A 24,349-nucleotide genomic window follows, 5' to 3' on the forward strand; every position below is an offset into this window, starting at 1 on the left:
GATTTGAATCAGGCCATTCAAATCAAATGCAAATGCTAACAAACCACCCTGGGCCAAAACCCCCTAAACCAGCTCAGCCTGACCCACTAGAAACCAGCCCAACTGGCCGATCCGGCCCGTTTCGGCCTGTCTCTCCCGCGACCCAAGCAGCCTAGCCTGGCCCGTTTTCTTCCCACGTGCACCCGCCACTCCCTTAGCCCACACCGCACGCCATCCCCCCTTTCACCTTGAGTCGCTGCCCTATGGGCCCGACTTGTCATCCCCTACCTTTTCCCCTTTACAGCAGCGCGCCGCGGCCCCACCTCTGCTCCGCCTGCTTTTGCCGACGCCAGCAGCCTGTGGAGCCAGCCCGCGTCGCCCGCCGCACCTCGCGCGTCCCCTGTCGGCGCTAGACGCCAAGATGACGAAACTGCCCAGCGCGTGCGCACCCCGAACCCTAAGCCATCGCGCGGAGCGGTTGGATTGCCGTCGCGTGTCCCTGCCCCGCGCCCCGGGGTCGGACCGATAATCCTCGGTGTCCGTGCTGAGGGGAGCCCTAGCCCAGCCGCCTTTAAAACCCCTGGACGCCACCACCAAACCCTAGACTACCCTCGGGGTGCTTTTCCCCTTCCGCCGCCACTACCGAAAAACAGAGGAGGAGAGGTGGGGAAAGGAAGAGAGAAGGAGATGTGGAGAAAGGAGCGCAGCCACAGCTCACCGCCGTCGCCGCCACACCAAGAGGAGGAGCGCTCGAGCCAAGGAAGGAGAAGAGGGAGTCCGCCATTGCCGACGGCGAGCGCGCGGAGGAGGAGAAGGACGTCATCGGAGCCACCCCGAGCCAACGCCCGATCGACCACGCTGAGGTCCTAGAGCGGCACTGCACGGCCCCGCTCTCGCCTGCATCGACCCGTCACGGCGCCAAGCTCGTCGTCCCCAGCCCTTCCGGTAAGCCGCCACCACCACGAGCTCGACTAGCCTCCTTGCTGTCTGGCCGCCTTTCACCGCCGATGAGCCTCCGTAGTCCACCATAGGCTGCCCTTCCTTGTTGTCCTGCAGGATCCTAGCGCTGCTCGCCGTCGTGGCCGAAGGGCCAAAGCTTGGCCCATTCCGCCCTGAGCCCTGTCGCCGCCATTTTGCCGCGCCATGGCCTCATCGTGGTCGTGCTGGACACGCGCACATCGTGGTCGTGCTGGACACGAGCACGTAGCCACGCCGGCCGCAAGGCCCGGCCTTGACCACACACGCACGCGCCTTCACCGTCCCACAACCACACCCGCACTACGCCGGCACCACGCCGTGTCGCCGCCCCGGCGAGCGCACACAAGCGCACCAGCACGCACGCGCTGGCTGGCCAAGGCCGAGCCTCTTTGGCTAACGCCCTCGCCCTCGCCGTCACGAACCCGTGCCCGAGCTTGCCCAACCCAGCCTCGCCTCGCCGCCCCGTCGCGCCCTGCCGCCGTCGCGCCTTGGCGACATCGCGGCGCAGTGGATGCGCACCCGCTCCGGCCTCACCACGACTCAGACCTGACCCGCCTTGAGCCGCGTGCACGCCTCGTTCACGCTCTGCCCCACCTCGCCTTGGCCCTGCTGCTCGCAAACTCAGCCACGCCACGTCCAGGGTTGCAGCGGCCTTTCATCGAACACCTGGGCAGCACTGCGTCCACAGCCACACTAGAGCGCAAACACGGACATCCACACGAGGGAGATCTTCACGGGATCGAGCTAGCCGCACCCGATCCAGTCGCCACTGACAAACGGGCCCCGCCTGTTAGTTGGAGACAGAGCACCGCCCCACAGGACCCGCCTGTAAGAGAGAGGAGAGAGGGAGTGAGCTGAGTTGGGCTGTAGCCTTGCTTTCGGCCCGACAAGCCGAACCAGCCCAAGCCGATCCACCGAGCCAGCCTTCTAGCAAGCCGACCCGAGCCGGCCTGCCAACCGAGCCAGCCCGTTTCTTTGGGCCGAGCCGAGCTACTCCTTTGAGCCCGTTAACCCTTTTAACCTTTTTTTCTTTTTTCTTTTTCGTTTAAACCAGCGCTGACATGCGGGTCCCACCTATCGGTGACACCCAGTGGCTGACACGTGGACCCCATTGAGCCATGGATCTGTCGACCAGTCAACGATCAATGTTGACTTGGTCAACACTGACGTCAGCAGGGCCCACTGCTGACGTCAGCAGACCCAACCCCTTGGATGACGTCATGCTGATGTCAGCATGCCACATGGCATGTCCAGAGACTGCCACGTGTCACTGACAGGGTATTTTTCCTTTTCAATAATCATTTATTAATTTCAAATAATGATTTAAGCTTAAAAAATTCATAATAAATTAATCAGAGCTCCGAAAATTATGAAACCAGTTTCATAATTCTTCTAAAATCATGCTCTATGCGTTAGAGTAGGTTTTGTTGTAAGTTGAATCTTATTTGAGCAGTTTTGTGCATTTATGCACTTTATTCCCTATAGTTATATGTAATTATGAATAGGTCCCTGCGAGGAGGAGCTGATCGATGCCCAGAAGACCCAGAAGGACGTCCCGAACTACGAGAAGCCCCGAGACCCCAGAGGACTACGAAGAGTTACCAGGTTCACGCCCATCTATAATTTGAATACATATTAGGCATTGCATGCTAGAATTGCTATTGCTTACTAGTGTGTGTGAGATAAGCCTGCATGGCCTATTATTTACCATATTCCTTGTATCCCCATGATACCTTGATTGATTCTTGAATGCTTTGCTACCATGAGAGTGAATGGATATGGGATTCCATGATAGGATAGTCTTGGCATGCATGAAACCCACCAAGTGAGGAGCCAGTGATAGGGCTTTTTAGCGGGGGCGAGCGACTGGCTGAGAATGTGGTTTGGGCACATTCTGAGGAGCACTTGTTGCAGGTGTGGGATGAGGAGGAGGGGCTTACCTGTTATGGGTGCCCAAGGAGCGGCGATACCTGTTATGGGTGCCTTTGGCGGACCACTGCGGAGGACTTCTCGTGAAGAAGATGCTTGCCCCGGCTCTTATGGATATATATGCAGTAACTATGATTTGTGGGACTTTGTAAACGTGCACGCCACTTATCTACTATGCGGGTGGACCCGGTCCGAGCTAACTATGCGTGTCACCAGACCTGGTGGAAGTTGGGTATTGTGCGGGGGAGGCCCGATGCAGGAGTAGCATGGGCCTTATATAACTCCGGATGGCAGGGAGTGGGCCACACAACTCCAGGGCGACCTCTTGCGAGGGGATGCATCCTAACTTGGAGGTCAGGATGGTGCCGTAGCGGTTAGTCTCGCTCTTCGGAGTGCTTCGGTAGACCGGTGCCTCGGAGACAGTCGGAGTAGCTTGCCGTCTGGATTCAGGGCGAGTGGGTACAGGAGTACAACCCCTGCAGGGTAAAAACTATACATATAGCCGCGTACTCGATCATGTACATTCCTACTCTTCTGTTACCTCATCTAGAGTAGTATACCCTGATTTCTACCTCCCTCTAGTCCACTTCCCCCTGTGGAGTCAGATGAGGTGCAGGGAGCGGGAGTTCCTGCACCGACCTGGGTTTTTGTAGTTGACCGGTGTCGGTATGGCCCGTGTCGGAGAGTGACAGATGAATTATATATATATGCTTGCATAGGATACCTCAGCCTATCCATTGGCTACTCTTTTATACCTTATTGTATCCACTTAAAGCTTGTATACGGATGGTAATGTGAACCTATCCCATCCGTGGAGATAGTCTGGTAGATGCAGGATTCGACTCGCAGATCAAGCTCGAAGACGAAGGATGAAGCTAAGGACAGTCCGAGCTACACTCTGAGCTGTCTGTGAAAAGGAGACATTAAGACGGAGAATGCCCAGAAGAATAGCTACCGCTTCCGATTTTCAGTTTGCTTTCCTTTAGCTCAAGGGGCTTGTACTCTGATTTTCGTACCACAACCCTCTGGGTTATGTAATAATTAAATCCATATAATGATTTTTAGCGTTGTATGTGTGTGATATCTAATTGAAATGAGTTCTGTATGTGATAGCTACTGATCCAGTGACTATAACGACGATACAGGGATTCGAGTTCTCCTTTAGGAAACCCGGGTCATTTCATGTTTTTTTTTTGTAAACTATGGTATCCCACAAGAACCTTGGATATCGCTAAAGTCAAAGCTGGCCTATGGACTAAGCTGGCCTATGGACGAGGCCTGATCATAGGCCAGGTCGGCCCGGGCCAATAGAAACCCGACTATCTTTTCTGTCGGCCTGTGGCCGACTTGACCCGGGCATTGGGGCCAAATCTTGAGCCATTCCCACCCAATGCACAGCCTGATGCCCCGTGGACCAACCCAGCAGCTCGATAAACCTTTGGTTGCCCGCGATGCGCCAAGCCACACCCTGTTGCCCGTGCCTTTGTCGCCGGTTCTCCTAGTAGAGGAGAGTAGGAGATGCGAGGGGAGGATTTGGGGAGGGGTGTTCAGATGGAGCCCAAGGATGGGGCTGCGGCAGTGGGGGTGGGGAGGGAAGGGTGGAGTATAAATTAAGGTTAGAAACAACAATTTTATTTGTTTGTTGTTGGGCTAGGCCACCAAAATTTTATGGACTGCACAGGAAAGAGGGGATTTGTTTTTAATATAATGTCAGGTCATCTGGCTGGCTCGCGGGCTAAAATTGCGGCTCGAGCTAGGTATGTTTGGATTCGGGTTCGCCGGCTCGGGCGGCCCATGATCAGATTATACTAGGGACCGTATATATGACCATTGAAGGGAATCGGTGATAGTGCCATAGAGGTGGTATGACAAGCTCTCTCTCTCACCCCCTTTTTATATTATTCACTTTTGTCATATACTATTTTTCCAAATATTTTACCCGAATTTATGTCTCCAGAAATATTTTCTGTCAATTTTATTTTCAATATATTTTGTTCCATTTTTTGCATCTAGGTTTTGTTTCATATTTTTTCTATTCAGAATTTTGTTTTGCAACTTTTTGTTAGAAAAATTCTTTTATATAATACTTTTAATATGCAAGGTTTGTTATCTGTCTATATATATTTCATTTCATTATATAAATTTTGTTATACATTATTGTTTCTATAATTTTATTTGTATAAAGTTTGCATATAAATTTTGTTGCCCATTCACTATGGCCTACTAGAACTAAAATACATTGTAATTTGAAATGCAAAGAAAGAAAAATCAGATTAGGCTTGCATCTTGGCTATCAGATGGCGTGTTCTATACAAACAATAAGTTTTGTAGACGGCTAAGTCAACTTGTGTCCTTTGCTTGTCATGCGTTTATGTTTTCACTTACCACCATCTTGAATCTCAAGGTTTAATATAAACTTTGACAATCTCAAAAAAGATATCATTCTAGAGTGAGTTGGCACGTTAATTTTGCCAAAAATAACACTAGAAGCGTCCACAGCTACCTTTTATATTTTTTGTTAAAATTAAACTAGCCTAATTTTCAGGCAGCTGAGCTATGACATGACATATTATAAAAGTCAGTTGCTATCAACGGCACCACAATATGGATTGAGATCCGCTGCAGTTGGGGTGGCTGACTTTGAGCCACTGCATGTGGGGCCCACTAGCGCTGGGGCCTTGCTGGCAGTGACCCAATATCAACAGCCCCAACGTCAGCTGATCCGGTTCCCCACAATATACCCTAGCCGAACCCAAACCGGTAGCCGGAGCCGAAAGGGAAAACGCAACCTCCGGATTGCCTCCATTGCAGTTGCTCCAGCGCGGCCAAGTGACGTGACGACCGAACGAAGCAACCAGGCGCCGAAAAGGATAGCGGAAGTGCGAAACCCAGCAGCGAGGAGGAGAAGAAGAAGGCGAGGCGGAGGAGGAAAGAAAAAAATAAAAGAAAAAAATAAAAAGGAGAAGCGAAAAGGCAAAAAAGCGACTCCTGCCCGCCCGCCACCCGATCCCCCCACCGCCCCGGCCGCCGGCGATCACCGCCGCCGCGGATGCGATGCGCTTCCCCTCCGGCGGCGGCAGCGTGGTGGCCCGCGCACGGTCTTGAGGGATACGCCGCCGCGCGCCCCCCGTCCTGCGCGCCCAAGTCCGGGTCCGAGCTCGGCGGCCCCCGCGCCCTCGCCGACGACGCGGTGGGGCGGAGCGGATTCGCCGGCATGTGGCTCTTCTGGCGCACCAGGAACCGCTTCTCCCTCGAGGAGCTCCGGTGAGTCCGTATCCCCCACCCCCCCAGCCCTGCCCCTAGCCCCCTGGCGGCCGACATGGTCGAGGTAGGTTTCCGCAAGGCGCCGCGTGTAGATCCACCAGGGCGCTAGGGCGGAATTGCTTCGTCGTCTGGTCTCTGTTTGGTTCCGAATCTGACTGGGTTGGGACCCGCGGGAACGGGGAGCTTTGGAGCTAACTGCTTGTTAATTTTGGAGCGCGATAGCATAATATAGACAAGTAAGGTTAACACAGTCTAAGACTCGCCGGTTCTTTTAGCAATTACTCCCTTGCTGTAGTGCTATAATACACTGGCGCACGGTGCATGTCAATGCATTACTAGGTGGATTTGTAATTGTGCTAGCTTAATCCATGATGAGTCATGAGACTGGTAAACCCTTCCTTCTTGACCAAATGATTTCTGGTAAGAACAAAAAAACTGCAGGGTACATGACTTGTAGAACTGACATAATCTGGAAACTTTCTGTATGCAATGGATTTTAGAGATCTTGCTTTCCACTTTCTGTTTCGGGTAAGAATGTTTCCTACTTCTTTAACTGTTTTATTTGGCTATCAGCCAATTATACTATTATCAAAGTAGTATGGGAAATTCGAGGAGGTCCAAATGTTAGAAATGCCATGGAAGTTAGAGATCTAAAGGGGTAGTCACAGACTCACTGTAAACTTCCTCCTTCTCAAATTGTTATTTGTCTGCTAACCATCATTCACACAACGGAGGGGGATTTCAGTGTAAGAAACAAATTGATGATAAATGACTACACACGCCCTATTAAATTATATGCTACAATCACTTAAACTCATTCACTTCATGAATGTAAGGGTAGGAGTGGAAATATATACCAGATTTTTGTAAAAAAATTCACAAATTCGTATTTGAAAATGATTCCTAAGTTAAGTTACAGAACTTTTAAAATGGAGGGAGTATATAAAAATCAAACATGTAAGAAGCGCATTGATATTTTGTGTACTTTTGATCTGTATAATTGTCTTTAGCTGGGCATAAAAAAAATTCAGTTTGTGTGCAATTTTGTGTTAATCAGCAACTATAGTTTTTACATAGTCCGTCTATTTATATATATATATATATGTCGTGTTAGGTTTGTCCTAAGTCAAGTTAGCCAACTTTGACCAAATCTATAGAAAAATATAGCAACGGCTATACTACCCAACATATGCACTATCAATATATATTTCATAGTGGATTCAATAAAACAAATTTGGTCTCGTAAATGTTATTATTATTTTCTATAAATTCGGTCAAAGTTGGCCAAGTTTGACTTAAGACAAATGTAATACGTCAAGTAAATAAAAACAGAGGGAGTAGCACATAAAACAATTCTTTTTTCTTCTTTTAGCTAACGACCCTTTTATGCGCTTGTTAGACCAAAGGAACCTTAGTTTTGTGGATTCATCTTATCTTTTGGTTTGTGCTTTTTTTATTGCATCTAAGCCAATGATGAAATTGTTTGTCAAAGAAGACAATTAACTGCTACAGATATCAAAATAGATCCTATGGTGTTGCGGTCAATTTCAACATTTTTTTTAAAAAAAATCAAAGATCTGATTACCTGTCAACTGTTGTATCTCCTCAATGTGATGATGTCAAAAAAAATCCTTGCAACTTGATTATGTATTCTTGTTATGTGTAAGAATCTCAACGTCTTCATATTTTGTGCTAAGACAGCTCTCTTTATGCAGGTATCTAACAGATCAGCTACAAAAGGTTTATGTTGTCAATGAAACTAATAAGGTTGGTGTAATTGACCATACTGATGTTTTTGGGATTTCAATTAAACTTTACAGTTGACCTTTGACCCTGATGTTTGTTATAAAGGATTTTGTGATTGAAGCATTGAGGTCGATTGCAGAACTTATGATATATGGTGACCAGCATGATCCTTCATTTTTTGAGTAAGTGTTAAACAATCAAATATTGTAGGAAACTAGCTTTGAACCTATTTATTTATGATTTCTCTTTCAGATATTTTATGGAGAAACAGATCATGGGTGAATTTGCTCGTATATTAAGGATCTCGAAGCTGTCGAGAGTATCACTCCAGTTGCTACAGACGATGGGTATCATGATCCAAAATCTAAGAAATGAACATTCAATTTGTAAGTTTTCCTGTATATTGCAGTATCCATCCAATTGTTGCCGTGCAGATCATTGAAGGATCTAATGAGCATTGATTATCTCTTTTTGCAGATTATATTTTTAGCAATGAGCACATCAACTTCTTGATTACATACCCATTTGACTTTCGAATTGATGAGATGCTATCGTACTACATATCTTTTCTACGGTTTGTAATATTGGCCTATACAACATATATCTTTAAGCACTGATTATTATTATGCATCAGCTTACCTTTTTTAATGTTTTATGAAGGGCGATAAGTGGGAAGTTGAACAAGAATACAATTTCTTTGCTTGTGAAGACAAAAAATGTACATATCTGTTTCCTTCTGCTTTTTTGGACAGGCAAAGATACTTTATGCCTTGTTCCTTGCCTCTTTTGTTTGGATGACTGAACTAGATCTTTATTTTGTTCTATTCCATACTTTCTTATTTGGTTTATGTGTAGAATAAGTGCCACACTTCAAATTTTCTATCTCCAATAGTTTGAGTCCTCAGGTGGAGTGCAGCTGTATTAAATTGGACTACCCAAAGAAAAATATGTCATTAGGGCCAGCAAATCTCGTGCAGCAGCATTCCTTTACTTTTAAGGACAAACATGTCAGCCGTGGCTTCTTTCTTAAGGGATAAGTTCCTATTACCATGGTTAATTTTAGTGCCATGAGAGTGCTGTGGGCAGGGTTTATGATCAGTTCTTACCCTGTTTAGCTATGGCTGTGTCATCCACAATTGAAATATATAAGATTATTTTCTGAATATGTTGAGTTATTGTCTCACCTGGCTATTCTGATTGCATTATGCATTTGTTTACCCTTCAAAATTTTGGACTAGTTGAGCTTTAGAGGTTCGTATAGCAAATCACTTGTTTACTAGGTTCCTCTGTGTTGAATGCAGGATGAAGTCACTTCCTTTCCTCTTTATGTTGAGGCCTTAAAGTTTGCTTTTCACGAGGATAGCATGATTCGAGTTGCTATACGGACCTTGACACTCAATGTCTATCATGGTAAGTTGGTAAGCCCTTGATCTCCATTATGGATGCTTGTGTCTTGTATTTACTGTTGCTTACTAGACAATCCTTTGTTTTCAGTTGGAGACGAATCTGTTAACAGATTCGTTTCCCGAGTGCCATTATCAGATTATTTTTCAGACATAGTTCAGCATTTCCAGAAGCAGTGCATTGACCTGGATAAATTGGTTGCGCACTCCTCGCGGTAACTTTGTGTCCTAACCAGAATAGTTTGTGTTTTAAAATTTTATTCCTTATGCTTGTTTATTTTTGTTATTTCAGAAATGCAAATTCTTCTCTCCCATTGTCCTCGATTGAAGATGCAATTGTGCAAATTGAAGACACACTGTATTATTTCAGTGATGTTATGTCATCTGGTATTCCTGACCTTGAAAGGTTTATCACTGAAAACATCTTGCAAGTTTTGGTATTTCGGCTCTTACTCCCATCATTGCAGAGGCAAAGTACAGTAAGTGTGCTGAGAGATATTTTTCATATTACCTCATGTTATTGTGCCTCAACTTCTTATTTCTTATAATTTATTATCTTCAATGTTTTTCCTCTAGGAATTGGACATAAGTGTTACTACTTCCATGTATTTGCTTTGTTGTATTCTCCACATTTTTAAGAACAAGGACATGGCAAGTACTGTCGCTGCTGCTCTTTTTCATCAACCTAACTGCTCTGATAGAAAGCAAGGGACACCTAATGGCTATACCTCTGAGCATGATCATTGCATATCTGAGGACCAGTGCAGCAGTGCCTCTGCTGTTGAGCAAGCAAATGAGGACAAGCCGACTTCTTTGTCTGCTGTTAGTTGGCAACACTTGCCCAATCATTCGCCGCCAAGTGATTGTTGCCATGGCAATACACCAAGGTATGTCACTATAGCTGAATACATGCTTCCGTTATGCAAGTTCATCAACAGCCTTTCATGTTTATACTCCTTTGTTGAACGGTAGAGGATTGATGCGATATGTAAGATAGCAGTATGCATGTTTTTATATTTTGAGCTTTATATAGTAACATATTGGTTGTTATTTCTTGGTCTGTTGGGAGTATATAACGTATCCAAAGATGTCATAGCTCTAAAGTACAGTTTGCTTGTTTATGTCAGACTTATCGTGTAGTTGTCAAATAGCCCAGTGCAGTCTTTATTTCTTATAACTTTCCCTGCTTGACGAACTTTTTTTTTTGGTAGTCGAGGCCAGCATAATGACTCTTTCCTTGAATATAGGTTACTTGAAGATATAGTTTTGTGGTGGTAGTGATGGTAGATTCTCTCACCTCTGCCTTACAGGATCTTATGTGGATTAATCTGTGTATGCTTGTAGAGGTGCATTGAAGCCTTGGGGGGATGGGATCAACTATGCATAATTTTATTAAGTGGCCCATAATTTTTCTTGAATTTGCGGGAAAACTGCATATCATTGCATTAAGAAGAACACAAAGAGTACAACACATCCACAGCACACTCACTCCGCTAGAGATATTGTTCCATGATTCTGTGCCTTGTTGATTGGCTGTGAATTATTTATGCAAATTTAGATCCAGGGGTATTATTTTTTGTTTGACTAAAACCTATGTTATTGTTTATTTGATATGTGCTGAAACACATGGGCAATTGGCTATTAAAATATTATGTAAATTTCAGAAAACTGCAACTATTTGCATCAATCTAACCATAAAGCAACTATGACTTCTTGGACCATTATCACAGTAATACAACTATTTGTGCTCCAAATAACACAAAACTAAAGCTTTTCACAAAACTACAAGAATTTTCCTTTGTTTTTCACCATAATTTTTTTTGTGTTATATTAGGGGCACAAATAGTTATACTACGGTTATGTTTGCTAGTGCTAAAATATTCTAATGGCATGCCTTATTCCCTAATAATGATATAAAGTGCAATTGTATATTTAGATCCTGTTTGGTATAGCTCCAGCTCCCAGCTCCACATAGGATCTGGAGTTTGTAGGCTAAAAGGCAAAGCCTAAATGAAATAGTTCAGATTTTTAGTTTAAAGTGTATACTAAAAAGAACACCTAAATATTCTTGATGTACCAACATCTCCAGCTACATGAATTTTTTGAGCTAGGAATAGCAAGCTCCAAGGATTCTTGGACACACAACTATGCCTCAGGTTCCTAGAGCTTGTCATGCTCTGCCGTTCATTTTACCCTAAACTTCGAAATATAAATTACCTTGGTAGGCCCCTAAACTTCAACATCGTGCTGCATAATTTGTTACATCACTCTTAAATCTTAATAGTGTGCTTTGCTGTGGTAGTAGAGTAGCTGTTTTGGGTATGAGTGGTTATTATGACTTATGGTGTCATGTTAATCTCATGGTTGTTGGAAGTAATAACTGCAACAAAAAATAAATAACTCTTCTCTGCTATAAGTTTGCGATGCTGTGTTCTGAAACATATATGTTTGTTTTTTACATCGTGTCCTTGAACCCACTTGTACATTTAGGAACTTGAGTTTCGTTATATCGATTAGGTTTGTAAGGCATCAGTGTGACAGACAAGGGATTGTACTCTCTGTTTCCGCAAATGGTTTAGTTACTGATATGGTCCCCAATCCGAATTTCTGACAACTAGTTTGCACTATGATATCCTATCAAAGCCTAAAATTATGAATTCATGAAATTGTTTTGGTGAAAAATGGCAAATCTACTAGTTCAAATTTTCATAATATATTGTTTGTCAAAGTTTAGTAGTTTGACCATATGAATTCGAGGATGTACCTTTTTTGAGTCGAAGCAGTACCCTTGCTGATAATATAATAGATAAAAATACCTACCTTTCTTTGTTAGCTAAGTTTTTTGTTTTGAATCTGCACTGTCAGTTCACATATTAGATGATTGCAAATGAATGACGACTCGATTCACAATTTTCAGGGAACACTTGCTATCCTATATCACAGGAGGAGATGATTCAGAAGCTTTGGGTTCATTGTGCTTATTCGCTACATTATTGCAGACAAAAGGTGTGTTTGACTGTTTCTCATATAGTTACCCTTTTCACTTTGACTCTCCCAGAAAATAATCATTAAGTGTATGTGGGCTCTATAGAGCTTGATGAATCGATGCTGGATGCACTTGGAATCCTCCCTCAAAGAAAGCAGCATAAGAAGCTTCTATTGGTAATTACTGTCTGCTCTGAGAGGAACAGTAGTTTTACTTGGTTGATTACTCTATCGTGGTGGGTTGGAATGTAGTTTGACTGCTGTTAGCATGTGTACCGAATTCCGATTGTAGATGTCTACGTGAATGGTTATTGAGATATAAATTTAATATTTTCATAGTTTATCCTATATCATGCACAGGGTCTCACTATACTTAAAAATCACATAATGCACCACAAGTATAATGACCTATGGTATCCTAGTGTTTAAGTAGTCACTTTCAGGGTTAAAACAAGATCTGCCATATTTATTGGCCATATTAGTTTGTAGTCTCCTGGTCCTGTTAATTGGTTCTAATTGTTTGTCTTGGTATTACCTCCATTATATTTGAAAACTTGATCATGGTACTACATTCATTTTACTTTGATTTTCTGACACCTTTCTTTTCTGCCTCCAGCAAGCTTTAGTAGGTGAAGACCTTGCTGAAAGACAGTTATTTTCATCAAGTAGTGGTCTAACTGATGACACTATTTGTAGCGATTTTGATATTTATGTAAGGAAGCTTCAGGTACACTGCTACTCCTCCACCCCCAGATTTAATATAATACGATTAAGCTGTATCAATTTGTACTCTCTTTGAAACTCATGTTGTTTTGGACATCAACATGATCTGCAGCAGCATAATGTGCATATTAGTGGGAGAAGTTTTAAACAGTTGAATTCTTTGAAGGACATGTTTTAGACTGGTGCACACCCATGGTATTACAAAGGGGGGGGGGGCGAAATTATGAATCTCCTTCTCACTAAATTGTAAACAGTGTAGCGCATGGGATTTCCAGAAAGAGAAAATAATATACTAAGTTTGGAGTCCTAAGGACATGGAGAATGTATTGAGTGCTCCAAACCATTTAGGTGATCCAATGGTCCAATCTATTCGGAACCATTGGATGAAAAATTCATCCCGTGTGTAAGTGTGATCCATCATCTTCCTGTACATTCTGCGAGTCAGCCGACTTTAGTGACACTGAGCGCAATGATCCCCACTCACCCTTTACATTCTATTTATCATATTCTGGTCAGATGGCTATCCAATGCCTGGACCATTGGACTATCTAAATGGCACGGGGCATTGGATACACTCAGTCCATGTTTCTTGGGTTGAATAAACTTAAGAACTAAAAATAAAAAGAAGTTTGCTATGTTAGTTATATTTACAATCAAGTTATAACTTTCAAGAAATTTACCCTGATGCGTCTCCCTGCACCATTTGAATTAAAGTGTGGACTATATACACCTTAGGGTGGCAGATAACCACAGGTTGTGTTCCAATATGGTTGAAGTTAATCAGATATGAACCAAACGGTTGAACCACATTCTTATCTATATCTTATAAGTGAATACAAATGCCAAAAACAGAATGTTGTAATAAGTACAAATATTCACTCAATTCCATTTGGATAACTGGATAACTTAATGGTTAGATATTTCTTTCAACCTTATACGATTACAAAAACAAAAGCTGAGACATAAAATTCTGAAGATATGTTCAACTATTGAATATACTGCTACAGAATATGTTGTTATGTAAAATTTGATATGGAAAAAAAACCATGACTATAACTGCTTCCATATCTTCTTGTTGCAAATGTGTACAGTGCTGGGACAATTTTGCTAGAATAACATGTCAATTAACTGAGTAAATTTAAGAGAACTACACGTTGTCTGAATTAGAACCACACCTTTTTTGGAATACCTCACACACTAACGTGTCTGATGCGTCGGACTTGAAGGCCAGTTGACATCAAACTAACGGTGTAGATTTATGAAATATGGTACAGCGTACAGGAAGTGTTGTTTTGCAATAATTTTGACCACATATGCGTGGTTATCTAAACTTTTCTCTAATTAATTTGATTTTATTCATGGACCCAAAATAACACTTTTATTTTGTTACATTCACACTTGATGTTATATTTTTTAACCTCCTTTAGGTTCTTGATTAGGGTGTCCTTACATTCTTGTTATAATGATATATAATCTACTATTTTGTAATTTGCCTTCTACAGGATAAGTATGGGCTACAGTGTCATCATCCACGGCAAATGACCTCGAAAGTTCACCGATATCAGGTTTATTTATTGAATCTCACACAAACAACTGTTTGGATCTGTTGAATGTACTTTCTTGACAAAATGTTGACATCCTTCTTATTTGTGTACTATGACACCAAACAATAAAATTGCTTTTGTATTAGTGCACGAATAATCTTACTTTATTGTTTTCATCGAGAGCATTTTCCATGTCCAAACAAGGGAACAACTCTAGACACCAACAAAGCATATTCTGGGTGTTGCATGTGATGTCTCTTCGAATTACTTCAACTTTGCAGCTAGTCTGATGTTTACCTGTTTATCTGTTGAGATTTTGTTAAACCACTGTGGGCATCTATGCTCTGACATCCCATGTAACTGATATAACATGTGCTTGACTTCTTTCAGGATTAGGATTTTTTTTTGTAACTCAGAAAGATAATTTTAGTAATATGTTTGCAGCTTTAGAATTATCCATGCCTAATAACTGCTATTCTCCTGGACATAATTGATAACGTTGTGTCTGGTCACAGACACTCAATTATATTTCTTACTTAATATTTGGAAGGTGATTGTGGTACATTGTTTCAACTTTAAACCCACACTAAAATGTTACTTTCGCTTTGTAAGCCTTTTACTTAAGCACATCATGCTTTATGATATCAGATGCTTACTTTTATCTTTGCCATTTAATTGTTTGTAGGTGCTCGATGCGTTAGTCGACCTATTCTGCAGATCGAATGTATCTGCAGATGTTCGCTTGGTTGGTGGCTGGCTTTTTCGGCAACTGCTGCCTCATGGGGAGGAAGAATTCACTGCTTTTCATCTAAGAAAGTTAAAGGTACATCCATTCATAAATACTACATTATAATTCATGTAATACTTTTGCTGGGATTTAGAGGAGAAATACATAATAGCAGTCACCTTCTGATATTTTGGTTGAGATTGTATTTCAGAGGAGTCGTACACCTTTACTGCTAGTTGGTAGAATTTTCGTTCTCTCTCTTCCCCCCTGATCATTTAATGTTTCCACATGAACGCTTACCCTAGAGCCATTTTTTTCCTAGTAAAAGGTGAGGGCAAGAGGGTTATGATTCTTTTCCTCGTTTCAAATGTTGCCATGGAAAGATTTTTCTTGGGATCAGTTAATATTGTGGCTTGGCATCAGCAAAATACAGGATGGTGGTTTTAACTTCTGCGATCTCAATAGGTTGCCCGTGCAGTAGCGACAATTCTTACATGCTTGTGTTGAAGCAAAGCATCTCTCATATCGCTTATGTTTGGATGCAGTTGTCTTTGAATGTTATGAAATGTGTGTTTGGGGTCTGCTATATATAAATATATTAGAGATAGGTTTCCACATCGATATTTTCTCTTCAGTTTCTTGCAAGTCAGCTTTGCTATCTTCCACCAGATGTTGATGTTTCAGTTCAAAATTCTATATAAAAAGTAGGTGTGAAGTAGTTTCCTATTTAAATTCCTAATCGAGTTTTATCCAAACATACAGAAGGCTTTCACTCTTCTATAGTTTAATTCTCACATTTGCATTTCTGACTAATGGTCCAAGAAGTGAAATACTTTATAGTTATGGTTAATGCCTTTTTCAAATGCAGTATCTTGGTATATATTAAATCAACGTTGCCAGAGTGTTGATATATCATTGTTTGCATCCTGCTGATTATAATGTGTGCTTCCTAGGATTCACACAAGGATTGTAGTGCAAAGCTTTCAGCAGAATCTGGAGGATGCTGGTGCGACATGCTTCTTCCTATTATTAAAGAGGCTTGGAGAAATTGCAAGAAAGGTAAATTTCAATCTTGATATGAATGTATCTGTTTTTTATGTGTTCTGTAGATAACATTCCTTCCTAATGCTTGTTATTTTGTCTTTGGAGTTAGCCATTGAGGCATCTTCACCACCAAAAGGATCCAAGTCTATCATTGTACCCATGGATTTGTATACATTTGGAGGTTAGAACTAATTCATCGTGCTTCACGTGACTGATATATCAGCCCTCCGAATTATGTATTACAACAATACAACTACGCAGTGATAAATTTCCATAAACTTGTGATGTCCTGATTCATGCATTGTATTTCAGGTGATTCTTCTATTGCTATCGCAGAGAGAGTCTATGAGATGGTTAAGGTATGAATGAGTCTTTATTAGTTAGTTGATTTCAAGCATATATATGTTTTTGATAAATGCGTGCACTCCCAAATCAGAAGCTTTTCTGTCCTCGCATTGGATAGCATCTCTTAATAGTTTTAACTGAGGAATTGGGTGTTATCTGAGGAATTGGGTGTTATCTCCACCTTTCCCTGTAGTGCTTAATGCTTACATGGTCAATCGACCTTCAATAAGATTAGTATTTTGTTTAGCACATCTAAGTTCTAACATGAACGTTCTTGCCAGTGTTAGCATTTCATCCAATGTCTGTAAGGGGATGTCCATTTTTAATGCAACGTTTCTAGAAGCACTTAACTCAGGCCCTGTTTAGTTCCCAAAAGATTTCCTACAGTACCCGTCACATCGAATCTTTGGACACATGCATGGAGCATTAAATGCAGTTGAAAAAAATAACTAATTACACGGTATAACTGTTTCATACGAGATGAATCTTTTAAGCCTAATTAGTCGACGATTGGACATTAATTGTCAAATAACAACAAAATGTGCTAAAGTACCAAAACCCAAACTTTTTTTCACGATCTAAACACAGCCTCATTTGTTTCTATATGTTGTCCTTCTAAATGCATTAAGTTTGTGGTTCCTTTTTTTTTATTATTTTCTGATCATTAAGCAAGTGACACAGATACCCCTTATTTTTACTACAAAGTTATCAATTCAATTGGACGGTTAAAATATACAACCAAATTTCTTACTAAAAATGCCAAGACTCTTTCCTGGTGGTTATGCTGGACTCTTGGAAATCCAGGCACAAGTGTATGGTGAACCAATTGGAATTTGGATGTGCTCGCCTTCAGAAAAACTGAATGAAAACAAACACATTCTTTCGAAGCGAAGTGTATTTGTAAATTAGATTTTGACATGAGCGTTGAAATGAACAAAGGAGCATCACTACATGAATATCTCTTTAAAGATTTTTTGAGTACATGTTTCTTTTTGGAAAGTCATTTTTTATTCTTCACCTCTCAATTAATCATAAACAGTTAGTTTCTCTTTTTATTTCTATTAAGCAAATCAGGTGGTTGGAACGCAAAACCAAACGCTAAATATTTTTATACATGCAGCATTGCGTTCTTGCTAGTTGTAGAACTATGAAAGAAGATGAAGATTGCCAAGCAGAGAACCCACCCGAATACTTAGGATACCCATGCATTTCCAAGGACATAGAAACATCTAATTGGTGCAAGCAACCAATGGGTGAAGAAGAGATCAATGCTAGCAGAATGCAGGATGACTCGCACAGTCACACTGAGCCCTTGATGTTGACACAAGAGGCAAAGAGAGATTGCAGAAGGCAGGCTATTTGCAGTTATAAGCTGCAACTGCTTACGACACTGAACAGTTGCTATAAGCTGCAACAGCTTACACTAAACAGTTGATGCCAATATTTGTGAAGCTTACAGAAGGAGATTGGATTGCTCGACAGGGCAATGGATTTAAATGTACTTCAGTGTTTTCTCCTTGAAGTCAAATCACATCGACTGATTTGAATCAAAATAAGATCATTCCAGTATTACCTCAATCCAAGACACATGGCTGTTACATTTTGCATCTTGAAATTGGGAATTTTAGGTGGATATCATTGCTTCAATTCCACTTTAGGCATTTGCACTGTCTTTTGAATTATTAAACTTATGCCAATAGTTAATGCTGCCCAAAATCCAGCTCCATGTGGCCAGAACACTCGTCCAAAGCGCTGCTGCTCAACATCTTTGTTCTCTAACTGAGCCACGGACACTCATATGCTGGAGTCATCCCCACAGCGTCGTGTAGGCCAGGTACCACACTGTATCCTGGACTTGAGCTTTAGATAGTTGAGCCTCCTAAGGCATTGCTGCCTGATCCATGATATTGGATCTCATCTTGCAATTTCAGCTAGCACAACAAGGCTCCCCCGCAGCCCAGGTTTTCTGTCCTCATCCAGGACAGCGGAACCATCACTCTGTTTCGGGGGCACCTCAGGTTGTTGCAAGCTTTGCCTGCTCACAGACCTTGGAACTCATCTTCTAGCCACGCCACCTCTTGCAGCTCTTGCTGGGCATTTCTTTGTCCATGGTGCTAGCTAGCGAGCAGACACTCTCAGCGCCAAATGCGTCGCCGCTCTGCATGTGTAGCTTACTGGCCAACTTCTTAGTGTACCTTTTCTCTTTGAGGTTAGAGTAAGTTGACAGCCAGCATCACTAATGGCTGCTGTGCATGGGCATATGGAGAATGACGGACGGTGGCTGGTCATGGGATTAAGGAGGGTACTGGGAGAGAGATTGGATTCTGAAGGAGACAAGGAACTGGGGTTATGATGGGTGGTTTTTAGCTAGCGAGCAGACACTCTCACCGCCAAATCCGTCGCCACTCTGCATGTGTAGCTTACTGGCCAACTCCTTAACGTACCTTTTCTCTTTGAGATTAGAGTGAGGTGACAGCCAGCATCACCAATGGCTGCTGAGCATGGGCATATGGAGAATGACGGACGGTGGCTGGTCATGGGATTAAGGAGGGTACTGGGAGAGAGATTGGATTCTGAAGGAGACAAGGAACTGGGGTTATGATGGGCAGTTTTTAGCAAGTTGGATACTCAGCATTTTTTCCCTCTCCAACAAAGCCAGCAAAATAGTCATGGTGATTGACAGAATGAAATGTCAGTGGCATTGTCACATAGATAAACACAATTTTGGGAAACCACACCAGTGACATGAACCTAATAATCAATAGGCTGTGTCAAATTTTGAAACTGTAATCAAACTGATGGCAGAAACTAAATCACCTGTTGAAATTTTAGCGGGACAGACAGCTAGGTTTGTATGTGAAGCAATGGCCATGATTTACCATCTTTTGAATATATAATGTCACAAGGAGTTCCATTGTGGTAATATAATTGACAGAGCTGATGGGTTGTGTCCTGTCGCAGCTGTTCATCTATTCATGACGATTTAAGTATGATTGTATATATTGTTTGAAGTTGAGGTGTTATGTTCTATTCCAGCAGCTTGTTTTATATCTGTGATGACTAAAGATATGTTATAATATATTCACTGAATTAAGAAAATGAGTTAAGTTAAAAATGCTATCTTGTCTTTTTTCTGAAATCAACTGGTCTCTGAATATACAGGGTCGAGAACTCTGTTTGCAAATAAATATATAAAAGGAACACATGTTGGGTACTCAGTTTGAAATTGTCAATTAGTTCTTGTTTTGTTTGTATGGTTCATAAAGACTAATTGGTGAGGTGCAAAAGATTTTCCTAGTAATGAAAATTGTAGTGCTGCTTACAGATTATGGTATTATTTTACCTGGAGGTTCAGTTCTTCTGAGCATCCATCTCTCTACATCTGAAACCGTTGCAACCAATTTTGAGTTTCCAGTGATAAAAATAGCTCAAAAACGATGTGTTATTATCACATGATGGGACTTTTGCACACATATGAAGGAAAGGCTGTATATTATCACATTGTGATCATTTTGATTTGTATCTTGCTAAATTAGTTCAACTCATATACCATCAACTGACTCCTGGCAACCACTGAAAATCTGTTTGGTCTAGCTGATATTGATAGACTATATACTCCCTCCGTTCCAAATTATAGGTTGTTTTGGCAAATCTAGATACATAATTTTTGTTATGTATCTAGGTGCACAGCAAAAGCTATGTATTTAGAAATCCCAAAACGACCTATAGTTTGGAATGGAGGGAGTATTTATTTTGAATGGCTTCATTATGTTTCACATTGCTCTGCATAAAATGTTTCTACTTTATTGCGGTCAAATGCATGTATAGTTACCTGTGGCAAACTGGTACTGCTGTACATTTTACTTTTGGACACATTACCATCTAGGATTTAATTAGACCCTTGTTCTTTCTGTGGTTATGTTTGTTCATATGTAGATGAAAACGCTCATGCTGAAAATACCACCAAAGATGCTTTATAGAAATTAAAACTGTAGTTCATTGTCATCCAAATTTAATGTTAACTTGCGATTGTGACTGGCAAAGATGGGGAACTGATTTGAAATAGGTGTTGATTGGTAGGTGTTAAGAGTACTTCCATTTTGAGGATAACGAATGTATAAATCCATGTGCATTTACCTGGAAAATTTTGTCAAACAGTTGGTAGGTGTTGATTGCTGGGAGGCCGTGTACTATGTGGCTCAGCAGCTTAGCTACGCTAGTACGCTGGAATGTAAACATTACAAATTGGCAGTGGTTGATGTGTTGGTGCTCGTAATTAGAAGGCACAAGGCACATTGGTTGATCCAAGAACATGGCAGGTCCATATGAACATATGGCTCCACAGCAGCTGTATTTGGAAAACAGAAGTATATGGCTGTGGATTATTGTGCCATGTGTGGTACGGTAGCAGTAGTGCCTACACAGCTGTTAGTGGGCCTCCCTGGCTTTTGGTCGTAGCAGAGATAACAAGGGTGGCATGGTGGCTGCTAAGAACAGTAGCTGACATATGATGGGGCATTGATATTGGTGTGGGTGCAGTGGTGGCATATGTTTGAGTTCATGCACTTAGGAATTGGAGGTTTAGGAAGGAGGAGCAGAAAAGGAAAAGGCACGAGTGCATTGGCATTTAATCTCTTTTGACTCAAATGAGAATATTTTAAAATGATTGTCAAATTCTTCATTTGCATTCTTCAATGTTACTTTTTGCAAGGGAGCACCAATTAAAATTTCAAATTAATATTAATTTGTTTGGTGATGAATTGGTGAGCATCAAAACTTGTTCTACAACAGTTTTTCTTTCTCCTAATGGATTAGCTATTGACTAAAGTGAGACCCTTAACACTGCTGCTGCTACAATATCACATTTAATGAACAAAATGATGTTCTCATTCTGTATATTCTCTTTGCATGCTCGCAGAAGAAACATTAGTGATGCTTTTGAAGTTACATGTATATTCTTCATGAAAACTTTAAACTAAATATCCTGTTTCGGATAGTTCAGTCCTTGTTAAGTTGATTGAATTTCTCTGCTTAACTTTTAGATGTTGCTATGAATTATGTGTGTTGCTGAGTTCTTGTGATCTTTTTTCAGGGTTTTGTGCTACAGCATCAAGTTATACTCTTCTGCATTGGAGAAACTTTCACAGATCAGCCTCCTATTTACCCTTCAATTGATTTACCTGTAAAAAATAGAGCAAATGCTGCGGATTTCGGTGGTCCGCCTAAACCTGGGGTTGAAGTCAATTTAGGTTTGTTTTCTTTACTTGGAACTTTGTTCTGGCATTATGCAAAGTGCAACGTATTTAGCTCTAAATTTGTAATGAATAATTGTTTGCCATGTTACTCTTGCAGTTGATGCATTTCCTTGTCGAATAGCATTTGAGAGGGGCAAAGAACACCACTTCTGCTTTTTAGCCATATCTATTGGAACTTCTGGGTGGATTCTTCTTCTAGAAGAATTACCTCTCAAGCAAGAACGTGGAATTGTCCGTGTCATGGCTCCTTTGGCGGGATCTGATGTATGTACCATGTTGGCTTAGAAAACCTTTGCTCTTTCACTTTATTGTCATCATTAGATGAAGTCATCCATAGTCTTTGAATTGTGCTGCACCAAAAGAAGATTTTTGCTGCAGGTGTAATGCATCTCATAACCACATCCTTGGTTTTGCTTTCTTTCAGCCAAGAATAGATGATAAGCATGAGAAGTGGTTACATTTACGCATTCGTCCTTCTACACTTCCTTTTCTGGATTCTGAAAAACATAAAGGCAAGGCAAAGAAGTATCTTGTTGATGGTAGATGGACCCTTGCTTTTAGTGATGAGCAGTCCTGTAAGGCTGCAGAGACTATGGTTATTGAGGAGATGAAGCTCCAGCAAGATGTTGTCGGGAAACAATTGCAGCCATTGGTTGAATTCAACATGCCTGAGGATGGATTGCAGCATCCTCAGCCTTCATTGGATGAAACCCCTTCTGATGATGGGTCATGACTTGCTTAGAAATTTCATAAAGTGCAGTTGGTGAACTTCTCAATCATGATGACAGGGAAACAAGTTGTTGCAAAAGTGCAGCGTTGAATATCTAAACTGTGGCAACAGGAAATCAAGTCGGCCACTTTTGTGAGTAAGCTGTCGAATTCTGTACATTAACAACGGAAGATTAGAGATGTCTCCTTTTTAACACATAGCTGTAGAGTTTGAGCCATCTTAAGTCGAACTAGCTGGATAGGATTCTTTGTACAATAGTTTGTATCTGTCTGTTTGTTCCTTGTAATCTTATATATACACATCGAAAATCCATTCTTTGATAAGTTTCAGGGCAGAGTTGCGCTGTGTACACTAAATGTTGAAAGAAGTTTGCAGATAAGTCATACCTGTTGTCAAAACAAGCCCTTCCTAATAGTAATAAAATTTGAGCTCCATGATGTTTCTTTGACAACGTTAATGTTCACGGACTACTGGTTCCCTACCCTTTTTTAGTAGTTTTTTTTGAAGAACTGTTGCTGTGAAACGCAGGACCTTCAGTTATGTCAAGAGATCAGGTGAATGCAATTCCCATGTACAGTATATTCGGTTTTCTTTATTGAATTTTACGGTTGAGTTTGGCACCTTGTATTATTTGCGGAACATGTTATGCCCGTGTGTTGAAGGCGATGGATGTCCACAGTTCTGCGTTCATGCTGGTTACCTGAACATTGGAGTTCAATAGCGGAGATCCTGTGCCTACCCACCTTCAATGTGACTGCTAGGGAGGTCAGGTTGCCTGAACATGAACAATTGAACATGGCTGTTGAATTTGATTTCAACAGTTGCCTGAAAAGCATTCGCAAAATTCAATTGGACAGGACAAGGATGTTGCACTAGTGTGTTTTTGGTATTGCTTTTCGATTGCGCTTTGAGGATCGATAAGTGTTTGTTACAGTGACTATCATCGGTTGGTGTGAATAGTGATGTCATCCGTTTAGCGCAGCTCAGCATTTTGGCTACAGAGCTACTAGCGTCCGGATGTCCGATACAGGTGCTCCTATCGGACAGTACCACCATACAGAAAATTCTCACGCGCAACATTGTCTGATGTTGCATGCAATATGTCGGTATCAAATGAGACAAAACATACTGTTACAATATTTGTTTGAAACATTCGCAACCTAAAAAATTAGTGGTTGTGACATCAAAAAACATGTTGAAAAATTGTCCATCCGTTGATAATAAGAAAAAAAATCTGCCGCAACATTTATTTCATGTTTTGTGGAACATTTTAGATCATATGGAACATTTCAATAAAAATGTAACATCTGGATTAAACACTTGGAACATGTCTGTAAAATATATGAAATATTACAACATTTAGATCTACTTTTGCAACATGCACATGAAATAGTTGCAACATTTTTTTTGTAACATCCTAAACACGTGGAACATATGCTTGCAACAAATGCACTAAAATCTGCCTATTGCCGCCATGAACGCCGCTTGGAGCTCTTCCGTTGGTTTGGCGTGGGGGAAGGAGCGGGGAGTGGCAGCCTGTGCCTGGCCGCGCCGCCGGCGAGCTCTATCCCCGCCCGCCCGAGCCCCGAGAAGGAGCTTCGCTTACGCCTGCGCCCGCCCGAGCCCCGAGGAGGAGCTCTGTCGGCGCCCCGGCCACACAAGTTGTGCCCGTGCCCGCGTCTGGCTGAGTCCTAATG

At 41.7% G+C, this 24,349-nt stretch overlaps 1 protein-coding gene across 2 annotated transcripts; it reads left to right on the plus strand.

Moving 5' to 3' along the window:
- The first annotated feature begins 5,756 nt into the window (after positions 1 to 5,756).
- LOC120640467 (protein TRANSPARENT TESTA 9-like) lies at positions 5,757 to 23,086 on the plus strand. Of its 2 annotated transcripts, XM_039916310.1 has the most exons (21): positions 5,757 to 6,150; positions 7,866 to 7,917; positions 8,002 to 8,078; positions 8,149 to 8,282; positions 8,374 to 8,470; positions 8,557 to 8,614; positions 9,198 to 9,306; positions 9,391 to 9,514; positions 9,592 to 9,778; positions 9,876 to 10,186; positions 12,217 to 12,305; positions 12,391 to 12,461; positions 12,901 to 13,011; positions 14,510 to 14,572; positions 15,237 to 15,374; positions 16,232 to 16,337; positions 16,432 to 16,503; positions 16,635 to 16,681; positions 21,760 to 21,916; positions 22,020 to 22,186; positions 22,347 to 23,086. In XM_039916310.1, the coding sequence occupies exons 1-21, from the start codon at positions 5,936 to 5,938 to the stop codon at positions 22,653 to 22,655; spliced, it is 2,694 nt and encodes an 897-aa protein (XP_039772244.1). In that variant the 5' UTR covers positions 5,757 to 5,935; the 3' UTR covers positions 22,656 to 23,086. The 2 variants fall into 2 exon arrangements, with proteins under 2 accessions (XP_039772244.1, XP_039772245.1); XM_039916311.1 differs by lacking the exons at positions 21,760 to 21,916; positions 22,020 to 22,186; positions 22,347 to 23,086 and adding an exon at positions 17,788 to 18,245 and having other exon boundaries at positions 5,822 to 6,150.
- The last annotated feature ends 1,263 nt before the right edge of the window (positions 23,087 to 24,349 follow it).

This window comes from Panicum virgatum, chromosome 7K, assembly GCF_016808335.1.
Source record: "Panicum virgatum strain AP13 chromosome 7K, P.virgatum_v5, whole genome shotgun sequence".
Lineage (NCBI taxonomy): Eukaryota > Viridiplantae > Streptophyta > Magnoliopsida > Poales > Poaceae > Panicum > Panicum virgatum.